The 15,751-nt window shown below is 35.0% G+C and overlaps 2 protein-coding genes across 2 annotated transcripts in view; both read left to right on the forward strand.

Annotated features, from left to right (window-relative positions):
• LOC118195161 (ATPase family gene 2 protein homolog A-like) overlaps positions 1-378 on the forward strand; it is an 86,774-nt gene extending 86,396 nt beyond the window's left edge. The window contains exon 16 of the mRNA XM_085819637.1: positions 232-378. Within this exon, the coding sequence (XP_085675763.1) occupies positions 232-242 (11 nt within the window). The 3' untranslated portion in view covers positions 243-378. The remainder of the gene's footprint in view (positions 1-231) is intronic.
• Positions 269-15,751, forward strand: part of LOC118195160 (protein boule-like) — a 67,351-nt gene continuing 51,868 nt past the window's right edge. Inside the window, exons 1-2 of the mRNA XM_085819638.1 lie at positions 269-384; positions 3,584-3,687. Coding sequence (XP_085675764.1) covers positions 3,655-3,687 — 33 coding nt within the window. The 5' untranslated portion in view covers positions 269-384; positions 3,584-3,654. The remainder of the gene's footprint in view (positions 385-3,583; positions 3,688-15,751) is intronic.

Genomic DNA, 15,751 nt, shown 5'->3' on the forward strand with positions numbered 1-15,751 from the left:
ATATATACAAAATTAATTTTTTTTCTGTATCTCATTTTAGAATTTTTACAATCAAACATGATGAAATAGCAAGCTTCTTTAATTTATTGTATTCTTTACTTTATTGCATTCTTTAACCTATTGTACATTTCATGAAATTTTTCTCTTGTTAATTTTCCATCAATTTTTCTCATTATCTGTTGTGTTTCTTTTGGTTGTAAATTAAATTACAATTGATCCTTATTTCTTTAGGAACATTGTAATAGGCTTGAACTAGATAAATGAATGCCTCGTTTTGTATCTACTGCAAAAGTATGAGTTTTTAACACGTTTGATCTTCAGCAAGGCAATCGTCACATACAATTTTATTCAGATCTAATTCTAATTCATCTGTTACAAAGAATGGTTTGTTATATTTATTATATTGTATTTTCATAACAATTCTGTTTGTAACTTTTGCAAGTTGTAAAATTTATGATATCTTCTCTTTGAATGCTTTCAAATTTTTTAATTAAATCTGAATATTTTATCTTCATGAATATTTTTAACACTTATGTATAATGCATTATAATTTAAGTTTTCTGAAGTAAATTCGGGCCCACTAGCGGCCGAGCATTAAAATCGCTATAAAGCTGGTAATTTGATCCGGAGTTCAAATCCCGGTGCATGGGCTGGCTGCATGGACTAGCCCATTCACCAGGATTTGAACATTTGTTGATCGGGATCATTGTTTTCTTCATATGTAACATGTATATGAGTCAGTTTGCCTTAATAAGTCCTTCACAAAGTCATCCCTCCTCTTAAGCAGATAGTCCTCAAGTGTTTTGCCATAATTAAATTAACCAGTAAACTGACTGGTGTAGAATCATTAAAACATTTGTTTTTCCTGATTCAGACTCCCCTACAGTCAAAGCCTGAATACATTGATGAGCATTAGAGGGTTTTGATTTGGATCTTTAATCTTTTCTTCTTTCTAATGATTTTTAATTTTCATCATTTATACAGAAAGAAATTGTGCATCATTCATATTTTATATTGGTCTAAATAAATAATACTAGGAAAGGAAAAAAATCATACAAGATGTTTTAGAGGCCATAAAATTAGCCTAAATTATGATGAGTTTGCAAAGGAAATTGAAATGTCTTAATCAATTCAGAAATTTCATAATCATGTTACTGATGCAATAGAGAAAGGCCGTACCTATGAAAAGAAACTAATCCCCATAGAGAAGGTATTGAAAAATTTTTAATGTCTAATAAAGACTTGGATATTAGGTTTAAAAAAAGAGTTTAGATTTGCCTTCATCATTGTTTGCTGCTTTTATTGCAGAAAAAATTGCTCAAAGAATGAAAAAGGTCAGTGATTTAAAAACAAGATTAGGTAAAAAAAAAAAAAAGAAAAAAAAAAAAAAAAGGCTTATTTAACAGTTAAATTCCTAAGAATTTGACTGAATGAAAAATTCAAAAAAAGAAATTGAATTTAAAAATAAAAGTAGGTAAAGAAAAAGGCTAATTAAACAGCCAAATGTCTAGGCCTAAAAATTTGATTGAATATAAAATTCAAGGGAAAAAAATCAGCTACAAAGGATAATGATAAGAAACAAAAAGTGATGGAGATGTATTTAGAAAGATTATATAAAATAAGAAGCTCTTAAAAATTACTGTTCAGTACAGGTTTAAAAAATAAGTTAGCTTTTTTTTTTAAAGCCCTAACTCAAAAAAAATTTCCTGTGGTTTTAAATGCAAAAATCATCAAATAATGATTTTGCTAGACAATTTACTAAGAAATGAAAAAGTGGATAATGAATTTTTTAAAAAATATTATAATAAATTTCTTTCCATTTAAATGATATATTTTTTTTTTTAAATTAGTGTTTATCTTACTAAATATCCAAGAGATAACATGAAAACATATGAAAATAAAAAGGTGTTTCTTTACTTACAAATGATGAGGAATTTGATTTTGATACTCTTTTAATAAAATCTCAAATAATAGAAATTCATATTAGAGAAAGAATAACATTTTCAAAGAGCAAAGATCAAGTAAATCAGAACTAGAGGAGTAATTTCTTTCTCATCTGATTCCTGCTTTGTGTCACTGATCCAGGAAGTTTACTTTTTTTCATCGATCACAATGTTAAACTGAAATTCTTGCAAAATTTAGCAAAGATACTAAATTTTGCTAGGAGCATTGATGATTGTTATAAAATAGCATTTATGTATGTTATATACCAGGGTTGGCCAAACTTCATGTCAGAAAGAGCCGCACGTTTGAATTCAGGAATGTTCGAGAGCCACATCTAGATTTTCTAAAAGCCACAAGTTCATATTTACATCATTATAGAAGTAATGGAGGAAGTTTTAAATAGAAAGAAATCCCTGATAACTTTGTAAAAAGAGTATAAACTAATTAATTACTTCTTTTTGGACACTGAATAGTTTTAGTTTATCATATTTCATACATATATTTTATATGCACGAGCCGCACAAATTGCCTGCGAGAGCCATATCAGGCTCGCGAGCCGCACTTTGGCCACCCCTGTTATATACATTGCCAATTTTTTAAGCTAAAGTGTATTCAAATATCCTTCAGCCCTAACTGATATTCTATGAATAAAATACTTCTAAGAAAGTAATCATTCTCTCTCAGCTTTCACCAGTGCTTAATTTTTTAAATTAGAAGTGGCGTAGAATGGAAGTAGAAGTAACAAAACTAATTAAATAATCACTAAAACTACACTGAATAAAATTGAAAATCTGGAAAGAAATGAATGAAATTATTAATAAGATGAAACACTTGTAAGATATTTGCCTTCCATTACAATTAAATTAACCAGTAAACAGCAGCAGAAGCTGACGTCATTGTGGTAAAGTGGAAACTGAGTGAAGAGCGGAGATGGGTAATGCGTTGTTGTTGACTAATGCTTACCTGTATGACCTATGGTTAGCCCAAGCCCACGAAATTCCTCATGTAAAGTAGTGCAAGATATGTCTGTCGTTGGCAACAGCCTTGAGCACCTTACAGGTGACAGTGTAATTTAGTTCAGTTACTCCCCAATTTTGATGGAAAGCACCCCGGGTGAGATGGGTCTGAGGGTCTCCCAACTGTCTTCCCCTACCACCAATCTCTGGAGAGGACTTTCGGCTCATTGCATATTTAGTATGCCCTCCATACCGCACGGACACTGTACATTTACAAACATCCATGCCTTCCTCGGGATTCGAACCCGGGCCCTTTGGCATGACAGTCAGCGATGCTAACCACTCTACCGGTTTTGCGGTTGGGTAATGCTTAGTGTCCACTATTGACTGTTCACTATTGTCCACTATTGGCTTAGTGACTATTGAACTTCTGTTTTATGGATCCCAAGTGCCTGCCGATTGAAGCTACTCATATATTTATTTACCGAGCAATTTTCCATGGATCTGTTTCCCATAACGCAGTAAAGTTGTCAACTTTACCATTTATTTCTGTATAATATAAGAAATATTAATATATAATATAAGAAAATCTGCCTGAACTTTATCCATGATGACCTGTAGAAAGCTTGTCTTCTGTTATGTCTAAAGTTAATTTAGTATTATGTTCTTTCTTAATTTTGTAGACTCTATTTGCAAATCCTCGCATAGAGGGTTATGGGTTCAGTGTCCATAAAGATATGTGCCTAGAAAGTAAATGAAGTGTCCCTGTGTTTTGGCGAAAAGCAAGGTAAGCAAATTGCTCTTTTTTTTTTTTTTTTTTTTTTTTTTTCTTGGCTTTATCAAAATTAGAAAAAAAGCAAACCCAAATGATGAATTCCAATATACCAAATAACAAGTTAACATAAAAACCAATTCTGGAACAAGATGTTTTCAAATAAAAATGATTTTAATCCAGTCGGTACTTCGAGAAATCACAAGTGAGCAGTTTAAAAGGCCACAGGCTATCCATGATAAACGATAAACACTTGAAAAATGGGTTCAAAAGTATCAGAAAGCTTTAGTAGTTATTACTGTTAGCATTAAATGAAGAGGTAATGCATGTAAAATCATAAAACTGTTAAAGATTTGGGTGAAATTATGTGAAAAACATCAGCCAAAGGACCCCATAACTTAATGAGTGTTATGAATAGCTAATTTCTAAAAACTATGCAGGCTGATGAAACTGTAATTGTAGATACGATTACAGACTTAAGCTCTGAAATTCCAGAGATATTCCCAATTATTTTGCTATAGGGTAACTTAATTGCAGAATTAAAAATTTTTAGAATACCAATAGTATCCGGGTATATATTACCAGACTTAAATATGGTAAAGTTAAGAGAAAAATAAAAAAAGGCAGTAACTTAAACTCAGAAAAATAGTTGTGCTCAGGATGTCTTAGTTACTAAACATTACAACAATGCAAATTTAGGGTATGACAGCACAAAACCTAAAGCTTTTGGGTATTCTAATTGCAGGAGATAAAGGACATAAAGTTGTTTTCTCAGCATTACAAATATAACAGGAGAATTAGAAACAAAAAACTAGTATCTTGATTCAAGAGCTACAGAACATATGTGTGATGGCAAAAGTAAATTCATATCAATAACTGAAATCAAATGTCAAGTTTAGATAGCAAATAATAGATATTTAAATGCTGAAGATAAAAGAAAAGTTTAAATTTATACAAGTGTTAATTCACGACATGAAGTGTAATACTGAATGCTGTAAGTAATACGTTCTTTTAAACTAAAAACGAACTTAACTTAGCTATGAAATGTAAATGCAGTGTGTTTTATACAAATAAGTATGCATGGGTTAAAGATCAAAATAAACACATGGTCTTTAAAGCAACTATGCCAAATGAGCTAATATATTGCAAACTTTACCATACGTAGTTGAAGTTTCAAATGTTGCATGGTGTAAAACAAATACTAAAAACAGTAAATTACATTGTGGTATGAATGGTAGGGTTACATAAGTCTAGCCAATTTTAAAATGTTGCATTCTGAAATGATGCTACATGGTTTAAAAATACAAAGTGTAGTCGGGAATATTTTGTTTGCAAAATATGTGTGTGTAAAGTAAACTGCTAACATTCTAGGTTATCTTTTCCGAAAGAAACACAAAGTAAATCATGACACACATGTACTCAGGGATCCAGGGAAAGTCACATACTTAAATCACTCAAAATGTTTCATAATATTCGTACATAATTTGTCATGGAGAGGTGAAAAGCCCTTCAAGCATCTGAAAAGTATCATTATCATTATAATTATAAGGTCAAAGCCCCGATCCTCCAAGCCGGCACAAGCCAGCCCTATGATCAAAAAATGGGATTGGCTACATCTCACAAGCTGAAAAGCAGAGGGTAGGGAACTTAAAACTCTCCGAAGCAAAGCCATTGAATTTGCAAGTCATGTATTAAACCAATATTAGTATAAATATGTATTAAATGCAATTGGGGACAACTAAAGCATTATAGGGAACTTCAAACAGCTGGTGAGAAGGAATTTATCAAATTTGTTCCTATACAGGAAAATTCGCAAATCAACAAGGACTAAAAAATACCTGATGAAAGAAGAGAAGGCATGAGAAAGCAAAGGAAAAGCTCGGAAAGAGGACCAGGAAGAACTAAATTTATGAAAACAGGTAAACCAGGCAAACCAACAAAAAACTATCAGCGAAAATGCATTAGTTTGGTAAACTTGAAAATTTCTGTAGACATAGAAATTGTAGAAGAACCTTTACTAGATCTGCCAGCTGACCAACTGGTATTGTGGTTAGTGATATAACAATCACCTGAGGTATTCCCTGACTATGACTTTTTCAAGAAAAGCCAAACAATGTAATGCTACCCAGGCAAAGCTGTAGCTAGCACCTGGGGGCATTTGAAATTTTTGTTCCCCCTCCTGTTTACCAAGAATGGGAAACATTTAATTTTAATTCATTATTATGTAGCATCAAATCTGAAAAAAAAAAAAAAAAAAAAAAAAAAAAAAACTAACTTCCTAAGCAATTTTTGTTAGCAGTAATTCATAAAAATTAAGTTAAGCTTTGACATGAAAAAGTCGTTTTAATTTTTTTTTTTCCCCCTGCTAAGGCATTAATTTTTCGTCGGCGATGGAGTGGCCTTCATGCTGGCTGTAGATCCCCGTTGCTGATTTGGCTGTATTCCCAGTTTTGATGAAGAACATCCCTGGAGGGCAGATCAAACGGTCTGCTATCCTCTCTTCTCCTACCACCAGGCTCTCAGAAAGACTTCCATCTCAGCAATATTTTAAGTGACCGTTTGCCTCAAAGCCACTACACGCAGGCGTACATTTATCTACTTTCGTTGACGAGAAGGCTTTCAGTCCTAAGCAGTTACAAAATTAAACACCTTACGAATATCCACATCTTCTCAGGGACTCTAGCCAGGGTTGTGGCAGCTAGGTTCCTTACCCCGATACCCACGGGGCAGCCTTGGCAAAGACACTGTGGAATACCAAGTCATCAGATACTGAGCCTATTCCAAAATCAAGGGTGGTATTTATTAAAGAAACAACGGAATAACTGGAACTGCTAATGCTGTCTACGAATGCTGTAATTATTGTGGAAGAAATTCATAACATCAACAAAATCGACTCGGAATGGTGGCAACATTAAAATCTAAAGTTTTGCCGCACAGAAAAATCTTTGCGTTTCCTATTTTCTGGAAAATTTGTTTTATATGACATTTATCTTGTGACATTTTTAGCACTTCAATTTTTTTTCTTTTGATATGTATCAAATTAATGTATGATTAATAGATATACTAGTATTTTCATCTGAATTTGGTTCAAACGTTTTAAATAACGCTATATATTTTAGTTTTACTAAATTGTTTTGCTTAAAATCAAAATTTTAATCTAAGCCCTGTTCATTAAATTCAACATAAATAGCTTCTGTCTCGAATATTCGTTCTATATCCCTGTCCCCCTCCCCCCCCCCCAAAAAAAAAACCACCGAGAGCGTCGTTTGTTTGAATGAAATTCTTTGATCATAGATTCGGAAACCGAATATTATTAATAAATTAAGACTATGGATAGAACAATGGTGCCTTAATCCTTTGGCTACGAATTTAAAAAGAAAGTTTTTTACCCCGTTTTTAATCCAAGTGAACAAAATACGTGATAAACAAGGTAAATTTAGCATTTTGGATTTTTTTGACAAACGGTTGTAGAGGCATTAGGTTAATTAGAAAAGCAGGAGAGATGAAAAATTAGCAACCGCCTTCGGGAATCGAACCACGAACCTCTGGAATACCGGCCCAGCGTGCAGAACCACTACACCACGAAGGCACGCTAGGAAATCAGGAGAAATACCTTAATACCTTATACGGTTTTCAAGGCTGACACGTTTATCATAGCCATAGTTAATAGTGGGATACATATGACCCACACACAGCGATCGATTTATTGTAAGCGCACCTATTATTTTGGAAGACTTTATTACATAAAATCGTATGGTGCAGGGTAAAGCATTCTTTTCATAATTCAACGTTACACATTGGGCAACTCATATTTGTTCTTTTCTCTGTGTTCATTTGAGTACAACGAGCACGGCGCCGTCTCGATTTTCCAACTATTGGAAGATGATCCCCAATATTCAAGAGATTCTAAGTATTTTTTAACCCAGCAGTCATTTTTAAACTTTTAGTGGGACTTATATGACCTGTTAGTAGACAAAGGGTTAAAGCTTATGAGAAATGGCGCATAAAGAGTATCGGCAGCAAAATTGAACGGAAGAATAACTGCATGTGACTGCAGATTGCAGTTGCCCCATCCTCAGTTGAAAATAAGGACGCTTTGAAATCGAATTTGAATGCGTGCGGGCGTATGAATGATGCTGTTCCACTGAACTGAAAAAGGCCGCTTGCTTCACTGATCGTCTGTCACAAGATAGAAGGGATGTATCAGTACAAGAGTATTCATGCAAATGGCTCCTGAAAGGCCAAATCCAATGACACCTAGTCATTGCATGGCTAGAGGAAAGATAGAACATTACGATGAATCAGTAACATTCATTAAGTGTTCCTATTTATCATAAATGGTCATAAATTTGTTTATTATGTACAGGTGCGTGTAAAATAATAAAATGACTTTGAAAGTACGTTGTGTATGAATAGACCACTTCATTGTTTGCTAATGACCAACAAGTATCGCTGTTAGCGGTTTTAACTTTGAGATTGTGTGTAACTTTGAGACGGTGGCCGCCTATTAGGCGCCTCCACAATAAAATGGTCACCACTTCTGCCCTTAGGAGTGGCCAGTGCTGAAAAAAGGCAAGTGCCCACCATTCGATTAAAAAAATATCAAAGGAAATACTGCGTATCTAGTAGTGATGAGATAGGGATCGCAGTCAGTACTTTCTGGAGAAAGGTCAGTCAACGCGTAGAAGCAGCTCTTTATTGTTGCGCAAATACATGCTCTCGCAGGTGGGGAACTGTATTTTATGATTAGCCAAATGCTCCTGGAAATCTCGCTACATCAGAGTTCATTGATGAAATTCTGAGACTTATTTTTCTTTTCAATCTTTCACAGCGTTCCTGGACATTTTTCAACGGCATTCTGACCTACCACATGTGGCATGATTCTCACATGGCTGCTCCGTACTGACAGATGATATTCCGTCTCTGCTAGCTCAGGGGTCTGATCTTTCTCTGATCGAGTAATGTGAACATAAAATGAAACGCGCCTGCTCTATTCGAGTTTTGACAGATTAGTAAGCAGATTCGTTTACACCTAGTACGTTATGCATAGAATTATATATAGACTATACCTAATACGTTTACGTACGATACAACACATGGATTTCGTGAATCTGTTATATTCCCAGTAACCATTCGTTTCCTAGCCAGTTCTGACATTATAAAGTGCTATTTTTTTCCATTTTTATAAATAACTACTTGTTACCCGGCATGCGTTGCGGTGCTAGTTAAAGAAAGTGTTTGTGTTTTAATTCTGTTATGAATTTTTTCCTTCATGCGTATTTTGCATGTTTCGATTGGCTTGTGTCACCTTATGCCAAGATTGCTAATGATTTGGGGTGGTGAATTTAATTCTGGCAATTTCCATTTTCCACCAGCGAAGCACATTTCTGGTACTTCATTCTTAAATTTGAGGGCTCTGCAATATATACATAATTTATCCTTTTTTCCAACGACCACACTTGGATGAAGACTGTAATCATAATTAGCATCGTAATAGAATCCACCAAGATTTAAATCAGCATGCAGTGTTCGTCTGGATAGAGAGCAGTGCGTACTCGAACATTTTCCAGGCTTCCTTGCCGTTGTTCCTTTGTTTCTGAAGCTCGGGTGTCTTTTTCTTTCGTGCTTCAGGTGTAAATCGAGCAATCGATTGCAGTAGACTGTAGATTTGTATAAAAGACAAACAAACAAACATTCATTTTCATATAGAGAGATTTTTCTGAATAAATGGGCTTTGGAATGATAATGCTTTTTTTTTTTTATTAATGTACTTCTCCTACACCAATTTGCATTACATTTGGATTTTTCTCCTAAACGCTTGCTTCACCCCCCCCGGTTAAAGAACATTAATTTTCAATGGTGGGCACTAGCCTTTATCCCTTTACGGCACGCTACCTTTTAAAATCGGAGTTTTGATTAAAAAAAAAAAAAAAAAAAAAGAAGTAGGCAGTCTGATTAGGCCTAGAGGAGTACACAAGTAAAATTTTGTGAAAATAGCACTTATCGTCTTAATTCTGTGGGTGTGCTTAAAGTGGCACACTGATTAAATAGAGCTTCGAAAAGAGTGCTGAAACGAGCATTGTTGTCAATGAACTGACCGATGAGATGTGGGGAAACAAAGAATACATACTGTCAGTTGTCCTAGATTATCGGTGAGCCCACTCGGGGCACACCTAGGGTTCGCCGTTTGGTAGATTTCAAGGTAAAAATTTAAAACTAATGTAGAATAATAAGGAGATTAGCATACAGCCAAAAAAAATATGTTTATCTCCTATTTTTGTTGCACCAAATCAGATGTTCAATTTATCTTGTGAATCTCAAATTGTATTCCTACTATTTTGTAATCTACTTATGCCCTACACCATTATTTTTAATAAATACTGGATGCGGGGCGTACTGTGGAATTGCACGATGTACCATAATAGGCAAACTTTAGACCTTTTGCAAAGCTTCAGTCTATGCAAATTCTTATAAAACTTGCAATTACCCCCCCACACACACACTTTTTTTTTTTTTTTTTTTTTTTTTCCTCAAAGAGTTAGTATGGGAAGGCATTACCAGTTGACCTATGGTACATCGCTGGTGTCCCCCATACTTTTACCTTTACCATAGAAATTTCTTTTCAAACAATTCCTTTTATACCCTAAAAAAAATGGAAGATTTCTCTGAAAAATGAGGGTCTTAAAAAACTAAACATGGCTAAAATATATGGACTGGTTTGTGTTGAGCTGCCATCTACTATAAATAAAGAAGGTTCAGTAACCTATAAATCCTTTTTCATTCAATTTTTCTGTGCGTACAGAGGGAAATTTTTAGGTGTGTCCAGACCGGACACACTGCGCCGCAAAGGTTTATAGGCATTGGCGACCACTAAAGCCGGAAGCCGTGGTTACTTTATTATGGAGGCACTGTTGGTGGGCAACTGTTGCCTCCTATGAAGGGACCGTCTATTTACGTCCATTGCTTTTTCAGGGATTCAAACCCGGGCTCTTCAATATGTCAGTCAGAGTCAATAATCACTTCCTCGTTTGGGCAGCCGTTAAAGAATATTAAATATCTTCAGTCAGTTATAGCCCATTGCTGGTGCCTTTTCGCGAAATTCAATCTGAATATGTATATATATATAGCGTTTAGACAATGCAGTTTCTTCATTCTTTCTCCTTTCGAATCATTTTTGCATTTAAGCACTTTTTGAACTGCTGACACAGTGTCATAGACTTGTATGCCTTGCTGAAGAAGCTTTTTAAAATCCACAGCTGCACTTGCTTTCTTCCTTGTCAACATCCGCACAACAAGTCTATTATTATCAAATTTAAGGTAAGCATACTTCCATCTCGCTTTTTTCCCCATTTTCTGTTCTCTCCCTCTTTCTTTTTTCCTTTTTTTTTTAAATTTATTTATTTATTTATTTATTTATTTATTTTTATTATTATTATTATTTATTTTATTCCGTGGTAACGCTTTCCCCCTTCAGTTTTGTCGATTTTCTTCGAAAATTTAATTAAAGAAATATTAAAATTATTTAAATACGAAAAATCCAACAGTTATAATAAAAATCAGAAAAGATCAGTTGAGGGAAACTATTATCAGAAAATTTATCGAATAAACTCGCGAATTAAAATATTACGAATTCGTGAAATCTAAGATAATAATAATAATTTCTTAAATTCACAGCAATTTGTCCCAAAAACCTGAGTTAAATTATTGCCCTAACTATATATCAGGTGAGCAGAGAGGTCAGTTAAGAGCAAGAATACTTGTAAATTGTGGAGAATGGAACATCTGAATTCTTTCGAATTCCAAGAATCTTTAAACAAATTTGAGATTGTGAAACTTGAGTTTTTTTGTGCAATTTTCGTCATTCAAATCTTCGGAATCTTGATTCAAAAATATGTGAAAAGTTTCACCTTAAAACTTTAAAAGAAGTACTTTTGCTGACGTTGAGCAAAAGCATTCACTAAAGTAATAATAATAATAAGAAGAAGCCTGCTGCATTTTTAGTGGACTGGAATCACTAATAATAATAATAATTTTGTGACGGTTGTTATGCTACTTTTAATTTTATGGACCAAAATTATTTTTAGCTTTTATCTTTGTTAACCCTTGAAATAACCATCCCAAAATGTACACTTCCTTTGTTTTTAAAAAAGAATTCCGGAAAAATATAAAACGTTTAAATTCTATACAGCGCCACAGATGCATAATACACGCTTAGAAAAAAAAAAAAAAAAAAAAAAAGGTGCATCAAGAAGGAGTTATCTGAATGGGACGAAAATCGGTAGAAGTGATGTACATGTACAGAAAAACAAATGATTACAGTTTGAGAAAAATTGGATGATTTATTGAAGTGATAGAGCTCCACAAAGTGAGAAATCAGTAACGCATTTGTCCACTTCTCGCCCTTATGCAAACAGTTATTCTGTTTGGCATCGATTGATAGAGGTTGCTGATGTCGTCCTGAGGGATATCGTGCCAAATTCTGTCCAATTGGCGCGTTAGATCGTCAACATCCCGAGCTGATTGGAGGGCCCTGCCCATAATGTTCCAAACGTGCTCAATAGGAGAGAGATCCGGCGATCTTGCTGGCCAAGCTAATGTTCGGCAAGCACTAAGGCAAGCAGTAGAAACATGTGCAATGTGGGGGCGGGCATTATCTTGCTGAAATGTAAGCCTAGGGTGCCGTGACATGAAGGGCAACACAACAACACAACGGGCCTTTGAACTTCGTCGACGTACCGCTGTGCTGTAAGGTAGCAACGGATGATAACCAGAGGGATCCTGCTGTGAAATAAAATGGCACCCCAGACCATCACTCCTGGTTGTCGGCCTGTCTGCCGGAAGACAGTCAGGTTGTTATCACACCACTGTCCGCTCACCTTCGCTGGTCATCGGGGCTCGGTTTAAAGCGGGACTCATCACTGAAGACTATTCTACTCCAGTCAATGACATTCCAGTGCGAATGAGCCCGACACCACTGCAAACGGGCTTGACGTTGTACAGAGATCAATGGTAGTCGGCGCAAGGGGAGCCGTGACCTCAGCCCCCTTTCTGTGAGACGTCTATGAATGGTCCTTGCCGTCACTGAAGCACTAGTTGAACGTACAATCGATGATAATCATGCATCTGGGGCTGTGGGTGCCGTTCTGACGATTACCCGGTCTTCACGTTCTTTCGTTTCTCTAGGCCTACTGCTTCTTTCTTGACGCTGTGTGCGGCCATGGTTCACCCATTCCTGCCAACATTGTCTAATAGCGGCATTGCTCCTGCTCAAATGTCGAGCTATTCACCGATAAGACCAACCGGCTTCTTTGAGCTCAACTACACGATTTTTCTCAAATTCTGACATCTGCGCATATCGTTCGCGCACCTGTATGCGAGGCATAGTTACTGTCTACCAGAGTACACGGAATGAAATTCGTGAAGAATTTATGACCTGGAATTGTAATTTCTCCTCTTAAATATCCTGCCAGTTGCGCAGATCAGATGAGCTGTAGCGACAACCGTTCATTCGTTGGCAGTCAAAATGTAAAATTTTGCATTTTCCGTCGAAACCTGTATGCATATCAATTTGTGTCCATCCCATTTGCTTTATATCTTCTCGATGCGTCTTTTTTTTTTTTTTTCCCTCCCTAAGAGTGTATAATGCTAAACTAACACGAACAAACTGAACTAAACAAACAAACATATAATTAGATGGATTATCACTTCTTTACGGCAGATGAGACTGAATACTCGGGCTGTTCGCACATTCTTAAGACGACTTTCCTTGTGTTTACGCATATGTTTTACCTAAAAATTTTGCTTTTTTAATGTTCCATTTGATAATCCGTATCCCTCACTATCTTTCAACATCGTAATTTCAAAAACAATAGAGCCTTTTGTAGTATCAGAAGAGGTATTTTATCCCATCATTCTTGCACAGCTTTCCAAATCCAGGGAGGGTTGTAGGTCGACGTTGGACAATCCGCTTTTCAAGAGTTCATCGGAATATTTAGTAGGAGTATGAGTGAAGAGTTTGCCCTTGATGCCCGTTTCTTGTTCCATCTTCACAGGAAATTAACAGTGAATTTTGACGGGAGGCTGCTTGCTTGATGCAATTCTACTGGCACTGTGGCTAAAGAGATGGTATTTAATATTTAAAAATTGGGTATCAGATATGTTCCTGATAATATGTGCAATTGATTTTAATATTTTTCTCCTCTCTCTTTATTTTTAATTTTCCGTTATATGAAAAACCAGCAAAATCAAAAATCCCTTAGAATTAAATCCTTTAGAAAAACTTTCTTTGTGTTTGGGCTAAGCCTCTCTAAGCTGCTGTTACGCTCGGCCAACTTAAATAAGACATCCTCAGAATGTTAAATTACGATGTGCTCAGGACATCTGGGAATCAACATACTCAGGACATCCTAAGTATGTCCCGGGATATTGCGACTTAAATAGGACATCCTGAGGATGTTCTGTTCTATGGGGGATAATAGCTCGAATATTATGATTTAAAAAAGTTTACCCTTGTTTCATATGGAAGTATAGAAGCATAATTAATTTGATCGTATGTAATTTGCCTCAGGTGAAAAGTACCAAGGCACGTTTCTGGAACACAGAATTTAAAATATATGTTTTATATTACACATAATTAATACAGGAACATAATGCATACAAACGAATACACGTAAGAAATATTAACCCAAATGAACGTAAGTCCGAATGGGCTATTACTCTCGAAACGGGATTTGGAGACGTATCAGTTTAAATGTCTAAATCACTTTTCAAATTGTTGCAACAAATATTATCGCATGTATCCCTTTAGAGAAGTTAAATAATGAAGAATCTGCATGAATGTATGTATGTGTCCCCAAATGTGAAAACAGGACGATACTTAGGATCATCCAATTTTGAATAACGTAGTCCTCCACCCAAACGTGGGCACCTGGAAGCCGGAATTTTGAATTTTGTATTTCATATTTAGTAATTTCAATTTATAAATTTCAGCGATTTGTAAGGGAACATTGACAACACTGTACGGATTTTTTAAAAAAAAAGTATCTCCAGCGCGCAAGACTGTCTATCTGAAATTCCAAAGATATGCTGTTTTTAAATATTCTGTGGTTTTGTTTTTCACCCAAATTTTTATGTCCCAATAAGGGCGAAGAATAGGATACTTAATTAATAAATTTATTACACCAAACGTTAATAGTAAAACGACCAAAAACAAACAAACAAAACTATCTTACGAAGGAAATTGTATATTGATATGATAAACTGAGAAAAAACTGAAAAAAATAGAAAAATATGTTCCAACTGTTTTATAGTTATTTTCAATTCTATTCGGAATTGAAAAAATAGAATTCTGAATCCCGCAATTTCGAACAGAATTTCGCGAATTCTAAAAGTATGCTGCTTTAAAATGTTTTGCAATTTTGCTGTTGAATTAAAATAAGGGTGACCTTTTTACCCCATATTTACAACTTACGCCTTGTATGTGATGTAAGATGCTTAATAATAAAGCTAAAAAAAAATGGGTTAGCAGGAGTGAGTGTAATAGCAGACTGGTTGACTGCGCGCTCAGCGAAAGCGTAGGAAAACCTTAACAAACCCTTGTGGGTGACCGTTAAAATGTGAGCTCTTTCAGATTTTTGGTTTTTTTGAAAATTTTTCACTAACCCTCGAAAATGGTAGAATTACCTATAAATTCAACACCATTCTATAGATGTACATCAACTTTTCCTTATCTCCCATCATCTTGTTTCCCTAATTTGATATTGTAATAGTCTGAATCAACTATTAATATTTCTAATAAACAGATTCTGATAAAAGAAAAATAGTGAGAGTTTGGTCAATTTAGGGATCATGTTTTAATGTTAGTTCTTTATTTACCACGTTTTAATACTAGCTTTTTGATTCATATAGCCCAATTTCATGCAGCATAACATTTTTGAAGAGTCTAACGACCGTGTTATATAGAGCTACTTGTACGTGTAAATTTCTGGTTTCTTCTTCAGAGCAGAAACTCGTGTCAGCCTTTGAAATAGAATCAATGTTTTACACAATGAATATTAAGACAGGTGGTACATTTCGGCTC

This window comes from Stegodyphus dumicola, chromosome 6, assembly GCF_044657685.1.
Source record: "Stegodyphus dumicola isolate Sdum_Otavi_A_Nest chromosome 6, ASM4465768v1".
NCBI lineage: Eukaryota > Metazoa > Arthropoda > Arachnida > Araneae > Eresidae > Stegodyphus > Stegodyphus dumicola.